Here is a 22,923-nt window from a genome sequence, read left to right on the forward strand (position 1 = left end):
AACAGGGCAATAGTAGTAGAATACATAAGACATCAAACAGGGTAAATTATTAGACGTGGGATGTAGTGTTCCCATCTAAGCTGGCAAACACATTTTATAATTGTTAGATAAAATCAGAAAGAATTACATAAATTTCAGCTAATCAGCTTATGTTCAATTAACATAATGGGAATTCTAATATCCTCAACATCCAAAATTTTGCCCAAACTTGGGTACAACTTGAACTGGTGTCTCACCTTCCAACCACTAGTGTATAATAATTTAGTTCATTCGACTAACTCAGGATTTTGCTTCGCTAATTATGTTACAGCAAAATGTGAAACGTATATCGCTATATTGTGTAATGGTGAATGATGACAAGGTAATTATATCCTGTACAAATCTCCCTCATCCTGGGTAAGCCAGTACAAGCTCCTCTTCCACCTGTTGCTGATCGTCGGCTTCAAATAACTGCCCCTCAGTACAAGGAAGAAGTAGGCGCTTGATTTCTTCTGCAGTGAGGGTCTCGTACTCCAAGAGTGCGTTTGCCAGAGCATGTAATGCCTTCTCATGCTGCAATGAGCGTTTCAGGAGATTAGGAGAAATAATCCTATGAGTAGCTACAAGGACTAATATTACAAGGACATTGTTACAAGTCAAAAAACGACTAGACATCATAAATAACTATATTTCAATAATTGAGGTAACTAACTTGTTGCATGAATCTGGAAATTAATACTTCACCTACTCTTACATGCCATAGAGAAGCATTGAAAAGGTTTTCTTGCATACGAATCATTGATGCAAAGTACAATTACCAAAAGAGTAAGATGATCTGAATCCCATTATCATACCTTTTTCAGCAGGGCTTTAACACGATTATAAGCGTCCCGCAACAGTTTGACCACCTGCATAACGGATGTAACAGTATATTGATAAGCAATATTTTTTATCTGCGAATAGCATAAAATGGGATAAGCGTACTTCAGCATCTATACGGGATTGCATTTCTGAACCAGGTCTTTCTTTAAAATGAACAGGGCCAATTGCATCACTCATCCCACATGTTGTTACCTAGCAACAAAAGCAAAAATAGCAGAAGATTATCAAACCTTTCGGACAGTCTTCGGATGTTATGTCAATATCATGTAAGTAAAACAACCCAACAAGATTCATAAAGTTTGGGCGCTCAAATATTTTATTAAAAAGTATTTTTGCTCAAGCTATTAAGAAGGAACTAAAATGCAACTCAAAGCCCCAGAATATATCTCAATCAAAAAAGTGAACAGGTAGAGGCTTAACACTGAGAGAGAGAGGGAACAAAAATCAGAATGAGATTTCCCATCTTGATTCAAATATGCATTATTATGGGAAGTACCATATATTGAGCAAGCTTAGTAGCTGTGTCAAGATCGCTACTTGCTCCAGTAGTAATGTGGTCCTCGCCAAAGATAAGCTCTTCAGCTACTCTTCCTCCCATACAAACATCAAGGTGTGCCAATAGTTCCTTCTTGCTGATTGACGTCTCGTCGCTAGAAGGAAGCTGAGTAACCATGCCCAAAGCAGATCCATGGGGCATGATTGTTGCCTTGTGAATTGGATGTGCACCTTCGGTGTTCAAGGCCACAATAGCATGGCCACTCTCATGATATGCTGTGAGCTGAAAAACAAGAAGTCATTATGTGCATATTGTTTGTTTTCATGCCATAAGAGGAAAAAGAGGTCTCAGTGGACAGAAACAGCAATTAAACAAGGGTTAAAAAGGAGCTGATATTAGTAAAGAACTCTTGTCAGCCCAAAACTGGCATATCACCCCCTGGCTACATAATTTGCTAGCATGGTTGTGACTTAAGTAAGCTACACTATGATTGTAGAACTGCACCAGAAAAATAGGCTAATAATAGACATATCCACCAAAAAATTACAATGCAAATAAACACAGACACACACAGACCAGACCCTACCTTCTTGGATTCTTCTGATACAAACATCGTCTTTCTTTCTGTTCCCATCATTATCCTGTCTTTGGCAAACTCTAGCTGTGTGGCAGTCAACTTGTCAGCTCCTTCTACAGCAGCCTTAACAGCAGCAATATTCACTAAATTTGCAAGATCTGTACCAGGAGAAGAATTAGTGAACCAGGTCCTGTTATGTCTCAGGCCACTTAAATAATTCGGTAAGCATAGCAGGGCGTCAATCCTGCTAACTGCAAAATTAAAAGGCCTGTGTTTCTTTCTACCTTATATCTTTGACAATATGGACAACCAAGAAAATGATGTTCAGAGAACTACGCGCAAGCTTAGAGTTATGTTATGGTCCTTATGGATCAAAGACCAAATATAATGTGGTAACATACCTGCCCCATTGAATCCTGGAGTGCCACGAGCAATTGAGTTTATATCAACATCATTTGCCAAAGGTTTATCTTGTAAATAAAGCTCCAAGATCTCCCGACGGCCCCGGACATCTGGATCAGGAACAACGATCTAGAAACAGGTATTTTAGGTGTTAGGTTTGTATGAAACAGGCAAATGTTGCCAGTTGTATAGACCTATAGCACTTCAAATAGAAGTACAAACTACACAATGAAAAACAAGGAGTTGAAAAGGAGAAAAAATTTGAAGCAATCTATTAATCATGCATTCAGGAGATAAATTCTGCAAAATGCAATTTCTGTAGCAGCAAGACAGCAGCATATTATTACAAAATGCACCCTCTTTTGGCACCATAAAAACAGTGTGGCAGTCAGCCATAGTTCAGATAGTGTTAGCTGTTGGAAAGAGTAGAAATCCAAATCCAAAGCAAGAAGTCAATAATCGTTCCGAAACCTCAGAAACCACACCTAAGAACTTGAGATTTCAAAATTTCGGTGTAATGGATAAATGACAAAATGGAGTCCAGCATCGGCACTACACATGTTTAAAGAAGATATATAGACTTACATGCCTGTCAAATCTACCAGGTCTTATCAAAGCTGGATCAAGTATATCAGGCAAGTTGGTTGCAGCCATTACAATAATACCCTGCAAAAGTTTACATTTTGATTGCATCAGGAAGTGCAAAGGATAGCTGACAGGGTGCCTCTACTTTATGTGACTTTACCTCATTCTGTTCGAACCCATCCATTTCCACGAGTAACTGATGCAGCGTTTTCTTCGTATGACCTTCCCACTGGCTCCGTGTTGACCCAATAGCATCAATTTCATCAATAAAAATGATGCATGGAGCCTATCATATACATTCAACGTCAGAAGAGATAATGGAAGATATGACTAAATAGATCGATATCAGTTTGATTTCAGCTTGTCAAACATTCTTCCACGTCAAAGTAGAAGGGAAACAAACATTTGGATATATGGTGAATAGCATGCTTATACAACACTAGCGATGTTCAGTCTGCACATAAAATATATAAAAACAAATAGACACTGTTTCCAAATTCTATCTTAAAGACTACCATGGAATTTCAAAATAACGGATGCAATAACTTTGTCTATTGAACTTATCCACTTTTAATTGGCCACTGCATGACAATATTTGATCTAATCCATAACATGCTCCACTAAGAAAAATTCTTCAAAGGCCACTTTCCAGCAGTGTCTCCTATTTCTGGTCTAAATCCTTGGAAAACCATATTACTGCCATTTGGACTCAAGCAGAATCTAGCAATAGACATTAGTCCCATTTCTACTTTAAATTTAAAAAGAAAAAAGAGCTCATTCATAAATGATAATCAATTAAGAGTATTTAACAGGAAGAAACACCAGATTCACAAAAATTGGCTACATCTATTTAGTGATGCATTAATTTACCTTTTTTTTAGCCGCTTGAAACAAGGATCTCACACGCCGAGCACCAACCCCAACAAACCTAGCATGGGAAGAAAAGTGGTAAATTTTCTGCCCAGAGGAAATCCATACCCTCTAATCTGATCATTATCAATTGTAAGTCTTGAATATATAGAAAACTAATATAGTTACAAAACCCTATCTTAAATGCTCAGAGAAACACAAATTTAATAGATGCAAAGAATTAAAAAAAAAATATTCAGTTTACATGTACTGTTTATCCCAAAAATAAAAAAGAATAAAAAATTAAAAAATCAAGAGTACAAACAGATAATTAAGTAAACTACCAACCAGAAGAATGACTCAAGTTTTCTAGATTGAGACGAAGTAGACCAACAAAATCAACTCTTATGAGTTTCTTCTACTTTTCGTACTGTATGGAAAAATAATATATGATTGCTAGCTCTATGTTCCCCACAAAGGTAATAAATCTAAATGCTTTCCCTAAAAAAACTTACATTTCTTCAAATTCAGAGCCAGCTCGGTAAAAGAAAGGAACCCCAGCCTCTCCCGCTATGGCCTTCAAAATTCAAGAAACAGAGTAGTCAGACATAGTTAAAGCCCATGTTGGGCAGCAGGCTGTCAGCCACTCACTTCAGATTTGTTAGAGGTGGCAAAGGGGGCAGTTTATAGGACATATAAATAGCTATTCTGTTGCAACAAACCAGCATACCTTGGCCAGCAAAGTTTTCCCTGTTCCAGGCGATCCAGTCAGAAGAATTCCCTGAAATTTAATGCATGAAAAGGCCACTGTATGGAGGACATTGCTCCACAACAAGGTGATTAAGTGCAATTACAAATTTACTCCAAACAAACCTTAGGTAATTTCCCCCCTAATCGAGTGAACTTTGAAGGATTTTTTAGATACTCAACAACCTCCTCAAGCTCTTGTTTAGCATCATCACAACCTTTGACATCTTTAAACGTCTTAACATTCTGCCATAGCATAAATCAAAAGTTATTATGTGTTTGTGACGCTTAGTATGAGTTATTCCAGAAGATGCGTATGATAAACAAAAAGCAGCCGTACCAAAGTGCTAAAAGCACAATACGACGTAAGAGGAACAAGTTCGTATTATATTAATGTGCTAAAAAACCTTGAACATCTGAAACCAAAAGATAAGTGAACAAAAAGATTACCTTCTCTGGCACAATTTCTTTGTTCAAGTCTTTTGGGGCATAAGAAGAACTTGAACCAACTCCAGGAGTTCCTATCCCACCTAAGCCACCAATATACTTCTGAAGTGCAGCTGTACCTATTACCCTGAAACCACAAACATTTAAAAATAGAGGAGATAATAAAATGACCATAGACACAGATATAGCTTATGCAAGCATGAATAGAGATGAGAGAAACAACTAATATTCACATTAGATAACATCTACCTTCTCTTTTAACCAGAGTAAATCACGCACAAGCAATACCATCATAAATAAACTCAAGGAGGTAAAATAATAATGGATTTAGCAACTATGAAACGAGAGGTCATACCACATCAGACCAACAGCAACAGTGAACAAGATAGTTGATATGACTTCTTGAGCAAAGCGTGACGATCTGTTCGACACTTTTGGGTCCACCTACAATGCAGCAGATGCTAAGAGTTGAGAGTTTTTGGAAATAGCAGCAAAGGAATAAAAGTTTCAATATTCTTGCCCTTAATCCTTTCCTTTCTGGAAAGTTTCTTCTCTCTTACCATCACAACATGCAATGGCTGTTTCTCAGACACACCTGGGCTCAAAAGAGGCTCATCCATGTTCCCTGATGCACGTTGTTTTAACTCTTGCAACTACATAATATTTAAAAGTTAGCCAAGATGCTAAGATGTAAGGAAATGGAAAACAACAAATAAAGAATGTTCAATAAGGACAATTGGTGTGACACAAGCAAAAATTTAACCAAAAAGGATGCTATTCTTTAGCAACATTTTAAACCAAAAGTCGGACCTTGCTAACCTAGAATCACATTTGTTGTTTAACAAATGTTATAGATCCGAAGGTAAAAAATGCATCCTTAGGAATGACCAGCACCCAGACATTTCAACCAGTTAAGAAAAGTGGTGAAATCAGAGACTAAAGGCTAGTTCCATTAAGAAAAATTAATAAGCCACCTACCAAGGAAGGAAGACTAGAAGGCCTTCCAGATTGCTCATCCGGCAAATATTCAGCAATTGCATTAGTAGCAACTAGAGCTCGAAGATATTCCACTACTCCTGTACTATCTACAGCATGCACCCCTTGTTCGAAACGCTGAATCACAGACTCAGGGCTGAACAAAGCCAAACAAGAAATTCAATGTAACCATCTCCATATTCGGACTATTTTTAAATGTATAGGACACGCATCACGAGCCACGTTTAGGTGCAAAATAAGTTTCTTATAAGACTCTATAATTCAGATTCAGCATATAGGTTAACTTAAAAACTCTTAACAGTAACCATGCAACCAATACAAAAATATGAAAAATCCATCAACAGCAATCAGTAAACTTTATACCTATGCTTATTAAGCTCAGCCAAAAGCGCACTCTGCTTAGCAGCATCTTTGGGATTAGCATCAGCATCCGCAATCAACCGCTCCAACCGCTTCTCCTGCCTCCAAAACGGCCACCAACTGAACCAATCCGAATACAGTATATTCTCCAACCCAGTTTTCAACCTCGCAAAGACTCCTATCAAAAACACCATTATCGGCAACCTTTCTTTCGCATCCCCATTCTTCACCACGCTCTCGGCCTCTCCGCTGACGGAGGTTTCGCTGAACACAGACCCGATATTGAGCTCAATTATTTCAGAGTTCTCACTAAAAGAATTACCATTAATTGACTCACTAGCTGAATTTACTTTTTCTGAATCCAACGTGCAGGAAAAACGATGGCGTCGAAGTCTGGGCTTGATCAAAGCCGAACCGCTTAACCTTCCGTTTATTCTTCTGGAGAAACACAACTGGGGGAAAACACTGGAAAGGCGTGGCTTTAGATAGAGAGAAGGAGGGTTTAATTGAGGGATCGCTGGCCTGCAAAACAGAGAAGCCTGAAGTGCTATACTCATAGTAAACTTCAAGAATCAATTTTTTGCGAGATTTTCAGGGTTTAACGAGAAAGGGGTTTCGAATTTAGGGTTTACACAGCGAGAAAACTGAACCCCACAGGAAATCAACCAAACACAACACCCAGTGGCGTCTTCCTTCTTTCTCCTCTTCACCACAAAGATTGGACCTTTACAGAGAACAGAAGAAAGAGAAAGAGAAGGGTGAACTGAAACCTTATCCGTGGAATTGAAATTTCGGTGTGATACTGCTTTTATAATTTGGGGGAAACTCTTGACTATTAGGATTGTGATTGAATTTGTTAAGGATTCTTCGATTGGTATGGACCTGTTGATTATATCTATGTTTTACATTGTCATGGCTTTGAGTGTTATATGAGGCAGAGACCTTCCATGCAGGTCAATGTATTGATAGAGATGATGACTATTATTTTATATATGGTACTAATATCTTTAAATTTTGGGTAAATTACAACTAGGTCAGATAGATTTTTATTTAATTTTTATGATAAATTGATTAATATGTCTTTTTGAATTATATATTTTTATTTTTTAAAATATTTTTATGAACTAATACTTTTTATAAATTATTTATTTTAGTCCTCAATTTTTTTGTATTCTTTCAAATACTCTTTTTTTCATCTTTTTAAGAAAAATTAGTAAAGGTAAAGTAATATTACCCACCTCACCGTCTATGGACTATTTAGGGGGTATTCGTAATTTTTTAAATAATTAAAAAATATTCATAATTATATTAAATTTCAAAGCAAGCAGTTATAATTTACCCTTATATTTAATACTTTATCTTTGTATAATTTACTACTTGCATAAAGTTATAAAAAAATATTTCAAGTTCAAGAAAATTTAATTTTAACTTACATATAAATACATAAGTGTAAACTACAGTGCATTTCATGATATTTGACATAATTACAAATATTTACTCATTATTTGAAAATTATAAAAACCTCATAATTTTAACATGATTGTAACAATGAACACATTCTGTTAGTTTTTGTTATGGACTAAGATATCTTATAAATTATTTGTTTGACTCATTCTCAATTTTTTTTGCATAGTTTCTAACTTCCTTAAAAAAAAAAAATCAACAAAACTAAAACTAGTAATATTTAAAAAAATCTACATAATAATTTTTTATTTAAGAAAAATATTTATATACATTTATAATTACTAAAAATTGAGTGACCTAGAGCAACCACCTTGGTGTAATAATATTAATAAGGCTTATGGAATCATTCCTTTTGGTCTCTTGGAATTAAAAATGGCAAAATTTACCTATGAATGGAAATGATCATATACATTGACCATTGGACTTGAGGCGATGAATGATCTTTGTACAAATTTTATGGATATATTAATAATATTAAATTATTTATAAGGATATGAAAATATATTTTATATATAAATCATACAATGAATTTGTACACCAAATCATATTATAAAACTTCCAACACCCATACACCACTAAAAATAACTCATATTTTATTTTTTACACACATTTACTATTTATTAACAAAACTACTCATTACTTTCTCTCTATGAAAAACTCTCTCTCTACTAATTGCCAAGCTTGGGAAGCAATTCTGTGTAAAAGAAAAGATTTCCATTAAATTCCTTACAATTTACTACCACATCAAAATCATTGCTTCAATCCCTACCATTGCCTTTCAGTCTAATGATCATGCAGAAATCACTGCCTCAATCTTTTATTATTATTATTATCTTTTTTTTTTTTTTGGGGGGGGGGGGGGGGGTTGTCTTTCTGGATAAAAAGCTGGAAATTGACATGCGTAGTTAATCCGGAATTAAGCAAAGGGCATTCAAATTCTGATCTGCTTACAACAGAGCTACATCCTCCGAGTTCGTACTTAAAAACTGAATTAAGATGTACAATATTACCACATTAATTGCCCAAAAAAAGAAAAAAAGCTGAATGTCCATACTCATGCAATCCCTATAAAGGGTGGAAAGCATAATTGACTTGACAAAGGAGCTCAAAGGGATTCACTACCAAAATCCTGATTGGTAATTCAGTAAGAGAACGTACAATGAGAAAGGAGCAGTATCATCGCCCATGAAGCAGTTTGTTTCCACATCTAGTCAACTGAAGGATTCGTATCCTCTGTACTTGCATAACTCATGCTTTACACAAGTACTTGGGCTATTGATGATGATAAGGGCGCATCGGAGATGAGTGTGGCAGCCCATTTTGGCTGTGAGGTAGTACTGGCCCAGGGCCCATTGCAGGAGCACCTGCAGGGGGCCCATATGGGTAATTATGCATCTGCATCGGCATAGATTGAGGTGCTGCAGGGCCAGGTGGGTTCCAACCTGCTGAAGGGTTTGCATGAGGGTCTGATGGGGGAGCGTATTGCGCACCACCTCCACCATAAGCATGAACACCTGGACCTCCCACTGGATATGGTTGTTGTCCTAATAACGAGGGTTGTGAGTTCAAAGCTGGAGTATTGGGGATTGTGTAGTCTCTGCTCCTGTCGTTATTGACCTGAAAAAATTATAGTAGTTGATGCCCGATGAATGCATGAACAAAGGTGATGGAATAGGGATGGCTGGAAAGGCATGGATTTTCAACTTGACACATTAGAGAAGTCTCACCTTTATGCTGAGATCAGTGTGTCGAGAATATGAGATGTGAAGCTTGCAGTATCCTCCATCATATATGCAATGTCCTTCCAAGGCTTCTTTTGCAACAACAGCTGTCTGGACATCTGCAAATCCAGTGGATTATGATCCTGATCCGAAACTGTTCTACTAAGCTAAACTTATACTAGTTGCCCATTGTATCTCGAATACCGAATTTTCAAACTACAGCTTGCTCAATCATATAAAGGATTCAAAGGGACTTCAACCCAGCCAGAATTGACCCTCCTAATTCATATATTAACCAGTTTTATTTGATCCTACGCAACTGTTTTTTTTCATTTGATTATGACAAACTGGGGAGGAAAATGGTAACTGCACCACAGACCTATAGATTGATCAACTGTCCTATATCATTTGAAGAAAGCATTTCGTCTCTTCTCCTTATTATATGCTCTGTGGCATTGTTAGTTTATTTCTCTAGTTTTTGTCTAAAATAATTTCCGTGGAAGGTTTAAATAGGCATACCATGGTAAATAAGTTACCAATTTCAACTTACCGGGATACTGAATCAAAGCTTGAAGACCCCCATTTTTATCAAACATGGCAATTTTTAGGACAGGCCCAAATGCTGAAAAGACCTAAGCACAAAAAGAATTACAATAAGGAAGTGAGCAAAAAAAAACTAACATCTAAAGGCTTCTCTTGTTTGAAGGTGGTTACCGTATGTAAAACATCCAAGGTGACTGCATATTGCATGTTTTCGATGGAAGCAAGTAGAACGTTGCTCTCGGGCTCCAACTTTTTCCCATCAACTCCTAAACTGAACTGCAAGAAGGCAGGTGCAGATTGTTAGATGCAATACCTACCGACATTGTGGAGAGAGGGCAAGCACATGCCAAACAGAAATTGCAAGTGATGAATCAAAAATTGCAATTTTACTACTTGCAAAGGTGAATAGGTCTTTTTGCATACCATCAAGACAGGTTAAGTTGTCATCTGAAAGATGTCATAAGTTTGGAGCCTTCTTAGAGAAAGTAGGCAACAGAAATTATAGTAGACATGATATTGCAAATCATTTAATGCTAAATAAAGCAATCCCAATCAATTAATTTTCTCCAGTTAGGCCACAGCTCAGGAGTAAATGACTTACAAACATATTGATTAAATAGCTAATCCAATATTTACCTGGCCGCTTGCATCTATGGCTGAAGGAGCAACAGGAAGGAGAGGATTGGTGTAGTCCCTAAATTAACACAAAGAAATTTAAGTGAATGTTAAAACATAAAACAACTTCCACAGGAAACAAATAATATTCAACACATTAGAATTTCCAAATATTACTTCATAAAACTAAAGACCAAAACAAAATACACTATGATGTCTACCATTTCTGATCTATAGTAATCAAACTGGGCAAAAACAATCAGTTTACCTACTACGATGACTTTGGAATTTGACGCTCAGGTCTGTATGTGCGGAATATGTGATCCTAAGTGAACATGGTCCGAGCTCTGGAATCAAATACCTGACACAGACCCAAGAAAGAAGGCCACAAATCAGCACAGATGCAGATTTTCAGGAAAAAGAAAAATGTATCTCTCAGAAATAGGGACTAAAACTGGTTGATAACACATCTCCAAAGATGATAACTGGGATAGCAGTAACAGAGCCCACTCATTTCTCACTAATTCTTGATGGAAACCAATATGATCCAAACAGATGAGATACAAGGTGAAAATTATAGTTTACTATGGGTTATATAACATATAATCAGGTGCCGTCCATTGCATGTATTCATTATCGCTTCTGTGGTCAACCATACACTGGATACCGGAGTTTCCCATTGCTTCTCAATTCGAGCACTTTACCTACAATTGTCATCCAATAAGCATAAATCTCATGCCTACTTCATAATTTTGTACACTTTTCCCTGTCCTACCCAAAATCTGTTCGCAGTACACCGGTGACCTATAAGCCCATAACTTAACCAGAATGATCCTTGCTATGAAGGCTAAATTTACTAGAAATAACTAAATAAGGAGAGATAAAGTGGGATAAGGAACATGCATGTACCCCTTTAGCAGATTCTTAATAAACCTTCTGAAAGATGTCCGGCCCAATGTATGAGCACCATATCTAGAGACATATGATCGATAACAGTTGGTGTTACATCCAAAGCCAAATACAAAAACCCAGATCACCTTGGAATGCTTCTTCCATCAAGGGCATCCTTGGCAGCGGAGGCAGTCTCTGAATCAGAAAATTGCACCAGAGCCTGATGAGGGACAAAACAAGAGATTTGTAAGAAATCGTCAAAAGTTTACTACTATCAAGAAAACATTAAATAAAGCTTTATGCAAGGTACACACCTGAAAACCAGCAGTCTTCTCAAAAGTAGTGATCTTATGTACAAATCCGAATGCAGAAAATACCTGCGAATCAAAGAATATTATTTACTAGTATTAGATCATGGTCAGTACCCTTTCAAAGGTAAAATTGCACAGCGAATAACCAAAGGAGGTAGAAGTTGCAAACAATGCTCCCTTTTGATCTTCATGCACCACCACCTTTTACCATGGTGTTGAGAACTGACGGAGCGTAAATACAAGTCTTAACACATGCAAAGTAAACAAATGATAGCTGCATATATGAGAACCTAATGTTGGTGAAAAAAGAAAGCCAGATGCTGTGCTTTCAGCTAGGTGTTTTCCTGGAGATGACTTTCAGACGACCTAACATTTTGCATATTTGTATATTATTATGAAATCTAAAGAGGTTACAATCATCCCAACCCACGACATTGTGTTTTACTAGGTGCAAAATTAATAAAGAAGCCAGAGACTGGCTGCTTCTGCCACAGAAGTCAGTAAAAAAACAAAAAAGAAGAATAAAGTTCATAACAACATATGAAATGACTGATTGTCTCCCATAGAAAGGCCCTCAAGTGATGGTTAAAATACAGATTCAGAAGACGTCATACCACTAACAAGAGTCAACTGGGTGAAGGGGAAATTTACTACGTAATATTCTACAAACTCGCAAAAAATCTCAGTAACTTTGTCAAGTATCAGAATAGGTTAAGTATATAATCTTTGAGCAGTGAATCCAAGTTATAAACATGCTTTCTTGAGAACACTAGTTGTAAAAGATGTTATGAAATCTCCTTTTCTCTCATTAAGAAATCAAAAGGTGAACACGTTATTAAGTTCAACTGAAAACAAAATAATCAATATTTAAGATAAGTGCAAGCGTTATCAAGCCACTAGAATAAAAGAACAGATCATAGAGTATGAAGTAAAAAAGGAGGTACAGAAATCCAAAAATAAAAAGAAAGAAAATCATCTGAGGCTTCTTAAAAGGTAGGGGTAGAATCATGAAGAAGAAGGGAAGAAAGAGCCAGTGTTAAACAAAGGAGAAAGAAGACAAACACACATGCGATCTTTCTCCGAATGCACTAAGCTGCCAGTGAAGATATTTCCTTGACATGTGCCTGCTGATTCATCCAGACTCTTGTCAAATAATGCTTAACAAGCATGACATACAACAATCTAGCCACAAAAGGTCATGGAGGACATCTCATACTGCCAATAAATTTGCATTGCTTTGAGTTCACAATGAAGATGCCTGACTGCTTACCAAGTGTAGGACATCAATGCTGACAAGACGCGCATCATTCCCCTCAATTGTTACCAAGAGTACATTTCCAGCAACATCTGCAGTAGTTTTGTTGTTCACTATTTCTTGCCTGTTGGAATATTGTAGGTAGACGGTTTTCCCTCGTACCTGAGCTGGCTCAGATGATGAGGCATAATATGATATCATAGCAATAGCTTGATTTAATTCCGCCTATAAAACACGAAAAGCCACAAAGCAAAAAGGTCAAAGCACAGAACCATCAAACATCCAATCAACTCCAATACATCAAGCAACAGTTTCACACTTACAAACTCAATAAAAGCCTGGTTCCGATTGGCTCCAACATTACATTTTGTGTTTACAACTTTCCCAAATGGCTTCCCTAGTTCAATCAGTTCCTCTTCAGTGCATTCCCATGGTAAGTTCCTCAAATGGAGAACCTTGGATGGAGGTTGAGTGTAGCGGAACTGCGGCTGGCTGGACACAGACGACATCCGGCACTACGACCCGGTTGCAAAATCGTAAGCCAAATTTTATACCTATACAAATTTACTGGTATGAACAGCCATAAATCAAGTCAACCATTAGGAATATACATAAATTTGAATCACAAAAGCACACAGAATGAAAAGAAAGATGTGTAAAACACATAACACCACGATAAGCCTTCCTGTCTGCGTCATGCATCCAATCAATGGTTTCTTTTGAAGCATAAAATCACTAATGATAAAACCACTCAGTAAAAGACATTCTATAGATTCTTATCCATTTACTTGCATGCTAATACAAGCATATGCCTCTACAGTTTCACCAACCAAAATTCCTTCAGGTACGCTTATCCATGAAACCAGAGTCAGGAAAACTTTCCAAAAATTGAATTAATTTATTCATCAAATTTCAATTCACATTTTGTGACACCAGCGAAATGCCTTCTGCAGCTGGATAGCCAATGGAAACTTTACAGCCACACCTAACCAAAGTAGTCAACATATCATGCAAGGAATCCACCCAAAACACAAACTTGAGATAAATAAGCAACCTCAAATCTGTCCACTAGCCTCAAAAGGAAACCAGACTCGAAAAAAACCCTAACGCAGATCAAACAATGCCATACTGCACTTACTTTTCAACAAATAGTGCACCATAATAAACGATAATCAGCTAAAAACACAAACAGATCTTCCAAGAAGTGAAGTTAATGTAATTGCCACATAATAGCAAAATATCGATTCAGCTACCAAATTAATCGGCTCAAACCAATCTCCGCACCATGTCTAAATGAATCCAAACTAAAAATAAATAAATAAACGACAAGCCAAACAGAGACACCGAGAAGGGTTACCTGAGGAGAGAATCAGGAAATTAGGGTTCCGAGAGCGTATAAAATAGCCTGTAAGAGAAGAGAAGAAAACAGGATTTTTAATTTCACTTTTTGGATTTATTATTATAGTTGTGTGGGAGGGAGATGGGTGCGTACGATGTACACCCTGCGGAAGTTAGCAGAAAGAGATGCATGTAGCGCAGCTGGCATATTCTTTTTTGGGCCATGTGGATTAAAAATGTTGACTATTGGGCCTTACTTATAGACCCAATTCGTATCTGCTCTTAATTTGACCCAAATAGTAAAGTCTTTTGGGTCATCTTAAATATGGTGGTAGTTTTTTTAAAGGGTATTGGGCCAAATTTACAAGTTTTTCAAAATATTTTATGTGATTTTAAATTATTAAAAATTATTTGATATTTTTTTTTAAGAAATTTATAAAATTTAGAATAAGATGTTTGCATCTTATAAGTTTTCTTCTAAAATTTTTTTTTTTATAGATTTTTGAATTTAACATTGTAGCGATTTTCCAAAACGAAATTATCAACTTATATAAATCTAAATTCAAATAATTTAATCACTTTTCCAATTATTATAATATAAAAAAATTATTATGTTCAATATTTTAATTTATATTTTATTTATCTAAACACTTTAATCATCTCTTTTAAAATAGGGCAAAAGACAATTTTCGTCCCACATCTATAGGCCATTTTCGTTTTAGTCCCGTAAGTATCTAGGGTTTCAATTTGGTCCCGTAAAACTGAAAAATTCGCAATTTCAGTCCAAATTTCGCCGGAAAATTTTGTGGGTCGCCGGAAAAGGTCACATGCGATGCATGTGACTTTTAAAATTGGGGGCTCGATCCTGATTGGCTGGAGAAGCTGATGTGGCGCATATGTGGAAATTAAAAAAAAAAAAAAACGACTGAAAAATCGCCCGCCAGTCGCCGCCACCTTCTCTCTTCAATTCCGCCGTCGTTACTTGGAATTTCTGGCCACCACATATACCATTCGATTCCCCACATCAAGGAGAACAAAACCCCTCAACCAATTTTGAGATCCCACCACGACAGCGACTGGGCTTTGAAATTGACCGCCGCGGACAATTCCTGTCGATTCGCCGGCGACAGGACGACCCACGATCGCGGATTGGTACCATTGGATTCGTCTCCTCACTGCGGTTTTAATGGGACTAGTCTCATCCATTTTCATCAACTAGGTGCAAAGATCCATCGTTTTGAAGATTTCGGTCGTCGTCCGCCGCGACTGCACCTTCCGCCGGCGTATTCTCCTTCGTCCGAACGAACCACCTGCTCGGAATACCATCGTTGAACGCCTCTCATTCTGGCGAATCTTTTGAGACCAGTCCCATCGATTTTGGTCACCTCTGTGCAAAGATTTGACGAAAGCCATCCTCCGCCTTTGCCGACGGTCGCGAGCTCGATTTTTGTCGTTTTTTTTTTTTTTTAATTTCCACGTATGCGCCACATATGCGCCACATCAGCTTCTCCAGCCAATCAAGATCGAGCCCCCAATTTTAAAAGTCACATGCATCGCATGTGACTTTTTCCGGCGACCCACAAAATTTTCCGGCGAAATTTGGACTGAAATTGCGAATTTTTTCAGTTTTACGGGACCAAATTGAAACCCTAGATACTTACGGGACTAAAACGAAAATGGCCTATAGCTGTGGGACGAAAATTGTCTTTTGCCCTTTAAAATATTAAAACATCTAACAATATGTAGAGCTTGTAATATGTTTCCAATAAGCTTCTTAGCAAACACCTCTGTATAGTGTATACTTGCTCTGCTTCGCACTTGCTCTCTATGTCCAAACTGCGACCTGAATACCTCGCAAACCTCAGAAAATCGGTGAAAACAGCGCTGGAGCAATCTTCATTTGCCGGCGCCTGGAAGCACCAATTCTTGAAGGTGAATCCAATTCATCCAGATTTTGATGTGGTCTCGGCAAACAAAGCGATAACGTTGGGCTGCAAAACGGGGGAGCTGGAACATGCCCGGCAACTTTTCGACACAATGCCTGATCGAACTGTCGTCTCTTGGAACACCATGATTACCGGATACTCCAAGTGGGATATGGTTCCCGAAGCTCTAGATTTGATTTCGCTCATGCATCGTTCCGGTGTCAAGCTCGATGAAACTACATTTTCGACCTCGCTTAGCGTTTGTGGGCGTGGGCAGTCGTTAGTTTGTGGGAAGCAGATTCATGGGTTGGTTATGAAATCCGGGCATCAAAGGTTTAAGCTTGTGGGAAGTGCACTGTTGTACGTTTATGCTAGTTGTTGTAAAATTGGAGACGGGCGGAGGGTGTTTGATGAGTTGCACCGAGAGAACGAATTGTTATGGAGTTTGATGCTTGTGGGTTATGTTGAGTGTGATTTAATGAGTGAAGCACTGAGCGTTTTCGATCGAATGCCGAGGCATGGTGTGGTGGAATGGACTACGTTGATTTCAGGTTATGTGAAGAGTGAGGATGGGTGCAAGAAGGGGTTAGAGTTGTTTAAGGTGATGAGGGAAAGTTCCGAGGCTGTTCCAAATGAGTTCACTTTGGATTGTGTAGCGAGGGCTTGTGGTAGATTGGGGGATTTGTGGGGTGGAAGGGTGGTTCATGGGATTATAATAAAATCTGGGTTCGAATACGAGTGTTCGATTGGTGGTGCTTTGATTTGTTTGTATTCTAGCTGTGAATTTATGGATGATGCCAAGAAGGTTTATGATAATATGTTGGATCGATGCGCGAATGATTCAAATGAGTTAATTGGCGGGTTTCTCAAGATAGGTAAGATCGAAGAAGCTGAGTTGATTTTTAGCAATATGGTTGAGAGGAATCCAGTTTCGTACAATCTGATGATTAAAGGTTATGCAATGTGTGGTCGAGTTGAGGATTCAGAAAGGTTGTTTCATGAAATGCCTGCCAAGATCTTAAGTTCTCTGAATACTATGATCTCAGTGTATGCGAAGAATGGTGAGATCAACAAAGCTCTGGAGCTTTTCGAGAAGGCCAAAGGAGAAGGAAGCCCCATTACTTGGAATTCGATGATTTCAGGATATATTGAAAATGATCAGCATGAAAATGCACTGAAAATGTATTTAACCATGCGAAGATCATCGATAAGCCAAACTAGATCAACCTTCTCTGTTTTGTTTCATTCATGTGCCTGCTTGGGGTCTCTTCAACAGGGACAATTACTTCATGCACATCTGGCAAAGACTCCATTGTCCTCCAACCTGTATGTAGGCACAGCGCTTACTGACATGTATGCAAAATGTGGAAGCATTACTGATGCAAGGGCAGCATTTAGCTGCATATCTTCTCCCAATGTTGCAGCTTGGACAGCATTGATTAACGGACTCGCACAATACGGACTTGGATCTGATGCAGTCTCACTCTTTAATCTTATGCTAGAAAAGGGGATAACTCCAAATGCAGCAACTTTTGTGGCTGTCTTATCCGCTTGTGCACGAGCAGGTTTAGCAGACAAGGGAATGAGATATTTCCGTCTAATGAAAGAGCGTTATGGTATAACGCCAACCATAGAGCACTTCACGTGTGTGGCCGATCTACTTGGTCGATCAGGCCTCCTAAATGAAGCTGAGGAACTTATTGATTCGATGCCAATTAAAGCAGACAAGATTCTCTTGATCTCATTGCTCCATGCTAGTTGGTTTTGGATGGACATGGAAGTAGGCAACCGAGTGGCTGAAAAGATGCTCATGTTGGATCCTGACCCGTCATCTGCCTGTGTTATCATGTCAAATATGTATTCAGGGTCAGGAAAGTGGGGGCAGAAGCTGAAGGTAAGGGATTTCCTGAGAGAATTGGGAGTTAAGAAGGATCCTGGCTGTAGTTGGATTGTTGTAAACAATAGAACCCATGTGTTTTCTGTAGACTATAGAAGCCATCCAAACTCTGATATGATATATGCAAGTTTGGAGACTCTGAAAGTAAATGCACATTCTTTCTCTTCACAACTGACAGAAAGCAGCATACCTGATGTAAAAGCATACTCTTATGACTAGAAACTTTTTCTATCTATCATCTACAGGGCCTATCAACGTACTAACCACAAGAAAAAGCCGTGGCTTCGAGACCCATATATAACCATGGAAGCTCACTTTTTAAAGATCTTTCTCCTCCTCTCCAACCAAACCAAATGTTCTTCCATCATATAACGTGCGTGGATGTGCGATAACAATTGTATGGAATCCATAATTCATACCGAAATGCCAATGCAAAGGCTAGATATTGACACTACTTAGCAGAAGTTAAACTGTTACAGCTATATCTTTTCCAACACCGGAGTAAAATACAGACCAAAAAGAGATAGGAAGTGTAGACATATGTATACCTGCAGGTTGTGCCCCAGAAAAATGGATTTTATACATGTTAACTGATACTTATGTGCATGTAATGTTAAACTATGACAGAAATGATTTTTATACAAAAGTTTAGTATACAATAGCATTTTTGTCGTCAGCCAGTGTTGGTTCATTTGTAAATGTAGCGGCGAAGGTAATCTATTCGAGCGGGATGCTTGAGCTTCATGAGAGCCTTTACTTCATGCTTCCTTACCATTTCTCGCGAAATATTCAAATTTCCTGCGATTTCTCCTAGTGTTCTGTCTCCTTTACCATCAAGTCCATATCTTTGTCTGATAACCAAACTTTCCTTGGGCTTCAGCGAATCGAGCTGTCAAAGATGTTTACAAGCACAATCTTGGTCATTTCTCGAAGAATTTGAAAGAGCGTAGGGCAAGTAGTATTCAAAAACTGAAAGAACAGGAGGTAAGACTCATATTGGTTATTTATCATGCCAATATAGGTTAATGCCATCGATTATATCAATCATGAGTAGATCAACTGAATCAGGGTCTTGATATCTGTTTCCTCTTTTCAAATATGTGACAAACATTCGTTATAGACGACTACATATACCCCATGAAGGAGGAAAAGAAATAGATAAAGGACATAGGATGGACAGGAATCATCAGCCTAGATAAGAGATATAGATAGACAAGAATAAGTTCAGATTAATAGGGTATAAAATAGATTCCAGCTATAGCCACAGTTTCACAACTAGTCCGAATTCCTGGTATAAGATTATATGCATCACGTTGTTAGAAAACAAAAAGATTAACATATAGTATCATCTCAAATAAAGGAAGTACTAATACCAAATCCAGACTAGAACTTACCACATCATCAAGAGCAAGCCTGAGAAGTGCAGGTTGCCTTCTTTTATCTCCTTCAACGTCATCCACATCAGAAATCCCATTGATGAACTCTTCCTGTGTTACTGCATGCCTTGCATGGAGAGAAGAGATAGGCTTTGATACCCTCATGACTTCATGGTATCTTTCAGGGGAGATTCCCACTCGATTTACAATTTCTTCATCAGATGGCAATCGCTGGAGCTCAAACAACAACTCTAGCTTGGCCTTCTGGATTTCTACTCGGACCTATACCAGGAAATCATTCCTTTTCAGAGTGCTATATGTTGTACAGAAAGCATTTATCAAATCAACAAAATAACCTAGCGAATACAAAGGTCTGTAATATAATCAACAAGCTACACCTATTTACAATTTGAGACGGAATTGAAAAGAAAAAAGAGCATCTGATGAGGCTTACCGACTCAAGGCCAAATGAGACCTTTGTGAAGCTTGACAGCGTCATAGAACGAATAATAGCATGCCTAATCCAAAATAGGCTATATGTTGAGAGCCGGAACTTCCTTTTTGGCTCAAAGCGATCAATGGCAGTTATAAGACCTTTGACACCAGCTTGACACAGGTCTTGGAATCTGGGGCCATTTGAGAAGTCTTGGAAATACTTGTTCATTACAAACAAAACCAACCGGAGGTTGTGCTGTAAAAGAACATAATAGCTTCAGTTAGAACCTTTTGATGCAACATGCAACTTTTGAATCTAAAGTAAATTGTTATCTAGAACCATAAAATTTTAGACAGTTCTCCAGCAAAGCATAACGACTGTCAAATAAAAATCAATTTGAGAATATATTTTCGGAATTTACCTAACCTATGTAAGATATTAGACACTCTCAACAAGTGCTATTTTTCCAGTCAATTCATGTCTATGACTTATTTTTGCCAATTTTGCATTTTTCAGAGGGGCACAGTTGCACCTCATTCTTGAGATCTTGCTGATCCATAGTCAGGCTTTTTGCATTTGCCTCTACAAGCAAAATTGGAGTTTGCAGGGGCAGCAGAATATTGAAGCTTGTCCCGCATGAACAAGAAAAAACTGCCAACACCATCAGGCCTGACGAACATGGCCTCTTCACCCACTGCCCATGGTTTTGATGTAGAGTGTAGACTGATTCAAACCCAACTACATCCATAATGGTAGGCTGGATTTCTGAAGCTAAATACCATTTTAACCTAACAACTCTTAGACATCATCTGGTTCTCTTCGCAAAATGTCACTGAGTCAGTATGACTCCCCCAGTGTGAGGAAAATTGAGCCTTTTGTTTCTTGATTGCTAAACTTAAGATTACATTAACCTTTTTAAAAAGTTCCTGAATTAAAAACCTTGTCATTCCCCCAGCAAAAGAAGCATGATTTAATAACTAGAAGCAAAACTGGAAAAAGGCTAAGTCCTACACAATTGAAACTGGGGAGTAATAGATTTCCAATTTACATAAGCTCCTTTCCCTAAGGAATCTAACAAAAGAAAATATAAATACCTTGATCAACTTGTTTCTGGCGGCCCGACCAACTTCCAATTGTTTCCTCAGCTGGACAGCATTAGTTTTCGTTGCCTCTGCTAATTCATCATCTGTCACTTCTCTTCCTAGATCATTTTGTAAATTCTCCTTCACTTGGAGGATTGCCTGAAGCATATATACCAAAGTCAGCAGTAAAAAACAAAAGGGAAAAGGAAATCACTTGTAACTTTCCAAGCATTTGCACATTAACTTTCAGGGGAAGGGTAATTTTCTCACCTTCATAGGTTGCATCAGCTTAAACAGCCAGGCATGCTCAGATGAAGGAAGAACTGGTGGGATCTTCATTTTCTTCCAGTCTAGGCTGACCAAGTCAGTGGAAGCTGAATAGTCCCGTACAAGCCTATCAATCTTCTCATCTTCATCATTCTTTCTTTGTTTCCTTTTCTGGGATGATGATGCAAGAAAATCGACTTCTTTGTTCGTTTTGAGAGCAATTCTCTTCTCAAGAGTCAACCTTCTCTCCTTCTTCCTTTTACTCCTTACCACATCGTCAGCAGTTTTCTTCTCTGCCTCCTCAGCCTCTCCAGTCCTTTTCCTTAGTGGTCGCCTTCTCTTTACCCTTTGGTCTTTGACCTCCTCAAGAGAGACAGTGGTTGCAGGACTTCGTTTGTATATATATTCCAGTTTTGCAGCGGCTTCATTGTAATCCAAATCTATGGTACTTGGAGAGGCTTCATCTGTTGAGACTGCACTTACTCTTTCTACAAGTTTTTTTACCTTTCTTGACCTCTTCTCCTTTTCTTTTTTTGCCTCCAAAGGTAGAGCTACAGATTCTCTAGGTGCAATTAAAGCTATATTCTTGTTTTTATCGTTCTTGAATGATAATATTACTTGCCTTCTACATAAAGATACACGAGTCAAATATCTTGCGTCCAATCCCAGTGGAGTTCGTGCAGCAGAGCTAGAGACAGTCACAACTCCCATGCCAAAGCTGTGTGATCCAGAAATTGACTGCCAATATAGAAAACCTCTAAATACACAATCCCATGACATAAAAATGAGCAGGAAAGTACAAACCTTCAAAAGATAAACATCATTCAATAAATTATGACTGCTAAAAAACCAAACACCTAATAAGTTTAACTACTTACATAAATCATTACCAATCAGGAGTAATTATCATACGCAGCTGCCGCACGATGACATAATAGAACAACAAGAAGCTACAAATGCTACTCCCTAACGAAAAACCACCGTATGCCAACTTTCAGAGCTTCAGAAACTATAGTGCTCCCTCGGCTATATCGTTAATGATAACCGGAACTGATCCATAATCCACACACACTAAAATTCTCACACAAAAACATAAACCATAAACCTTAAAAACTACACCAAAACGAGGCAATTCAGCGGATCACAGATTAAAGAAAGAAACACCAATTCCAATAGAACACTAATCAAAACTCACGAATAACACATAAATCAACAGAAATCCCATCCGCACATCAAAACAAACAAAATATCAACCCACAAACAAGTACCTGAGCAAGTGCAAAGAGAGACTATAAACCCGAGCCGCACTGAGATTCCTGCCGCCGACGACGGAATATTCCGGTGAGAACTGGTGTGAACAAGAAGAATCTCAAGTGAACGAAAGATTTCAGTTCTAATAAAAAATATTGAAAATATAAATACGCGCTCGAATTTCGGTGTCCACAAGCTTTTCCGCTACAAATGTATACGGCTGAGATCGGG

General features: G+C 38.0%; 4 protein-coding genes across 8 annotated transcripts; 1 reads left to right on the plus strand and 3 right to left on the minus strand.

Annotated features, from left to right (window-relative positions):
• Positions 1 to 76: 76 nt before the first annotated feature.
• Positions 77 to 7,269, minus strand: LOC105166916 (ATP-dependent zinc metalloprotease FTSH 11, chloroplastic/mitochondrial). The gene is made up of 20 exons (XM_011086437.3): positions 7,263 to 7,269; positions 6,953 to 7,215; positions 6,658 to 6,842; positions 6,324 to 6,584; positions 5,943 to 6,096; positions 5,525 to 5,617; positions 5,320 to 5,408; positions 4,968 to 5,091; positions 4,644 to 4,763; positions 4,501 to 4,551; positions 4,286 to 4,347; positions 3,792 to 3,849; positions 3,082 to 3,207; positions 2,922 to 3,002; positions 2,336 to 2,465; positions 1,944 to 2,092; positions 1,358 to 1,639; positions 964 to 1,053; positions 834 to 887; positions 77 to 552 (listed from the first exon to the last, which is right to left on the minus strand). Exons 1-20 carry the CDS (start codon positions 7,267 to 7,269, stop codon positions 388 to 390), a joined length of 2,544 nt encoding a protein of 847 aa, XP_011084739.2. The 3' UTR covers positions 77 to 387.
• A 1,420-nt stretch (positions 7,270 to 8,689) lies between these two features.
• LOC105166731 (polypyrimidine tract-binding protein homolog 2) lies at positions 8,690 to 14,631 on the minus strand. 5 transcript variants are annotated; one of them, XM_020695462.2, is made up of 12 exons: positions 13,444 to 13,513; positions 13,283 to 13,345; positions 13,136 to 13,212; positions 12,932 to 12,989; positions 11,869 to 11,931; positions 11,701 to 11,774; positions 10,932 to 11,024; positions 10,685 to 10,742; positions 10,220 to 10,324; positions 10,056 to 10,137; positions 9,512 to 9,624; positions 8,690 to 9,401 (listed from the first exon to the last, which is right to left on the minus strand). In XM_020695462.2, exons 3-12 carry the CDS (start codon positions 13,171 to 13,173, stop codon positions 9,057 to 9,059), a joined length of 1,029 nt encoding a protein of 342 aa, XP_020551121.1. In that variant the 5' UTR covers positions 13,174 to 13,212; positions 13,283 to 13,345; positions 13,444 to 13,513; the 3' UTR covers positions 8,690 to 9,056. The 5 variants fall into 5 exon arrangements, with proteins under 5 accessions (XP_020551121.1, XP_020551119.1, XP_011084489.1 ...); XM_020695460.2 differs by having other exon boundaries at positions 12,932 to 12,992; XM_011086187.3 differs by lacking the exon at positions 12,932 to 12,989 and adding an exon at positions 14,478 to 14,631 and having other exon boundaries at positions 13,136 to 13,345; positions 13,444 to 13,687.
• A 1,588-nt stretch (positions 14,632 to 16,219) lies between these two features.
• Positions 16,220 to 18,518, plus strand: LOC105166730 (pentatricopeptide repeat-containing protein At2g13600). The gene has a single exon (XM_088882881.1). It carries the CDS (start codon positions 16,286 to 16,288, stop codon positions 18,497 to 18,499), a length of 2,214 nt encoding a protein of 737 aa, XP_088739007.1. The 5' UTR covers positions 16,220 to 16,285; the 3' UTR covers positions 18,500 to 18,518.
• Positions 18,519 to 18,802: 284 nt separating this feature from the next.
• On the minus strand, positions 18,803 to 22,923 carry LOC105166729 (RNA polymerase sigma factor sigE, chloroplastic/mitochondrial). The gene is made up of 6 exons (XM_011086185.3): positions 22,710 to 22,923; positions 21,445 to 22,179; positions 21,187 to 21,333; positions 20,111 to 20,347; positions 19,675 to 19,938; positions 18,803 to 19,169 (listed from the first exon to the last, which is right to left on the minus strand). The coding sequence occupies exons 2-6, from the start codon at positions 22,150 to 22,152 to the stop codon at positions 18,969 to 18,971; spliced, it is 1,557 nt and encodes a 518-aa protein (XP_011084487.1). The 5' UTR covers positions 22,153 to 22,179; positions 22,710 to 22,923; the 3' UTR covers positions 18,803 to 18,968.

Source organism: Sesamum indicum, linkage group LG7 (genome assembly GCF_026168435.1).
Source record: "Sesamum indicum cultivar Baizhima isolate 11 linkage group LG7, ASM2616843v1, whole genome shotgun sequence".
Classification (NCBI taxonomy): Eukaryota; Viridiplantae; Streptophyta; class Magnoliopsida; order Lamiales; family Pedaliaceae; genus Sesamum; species Sesamum indicum.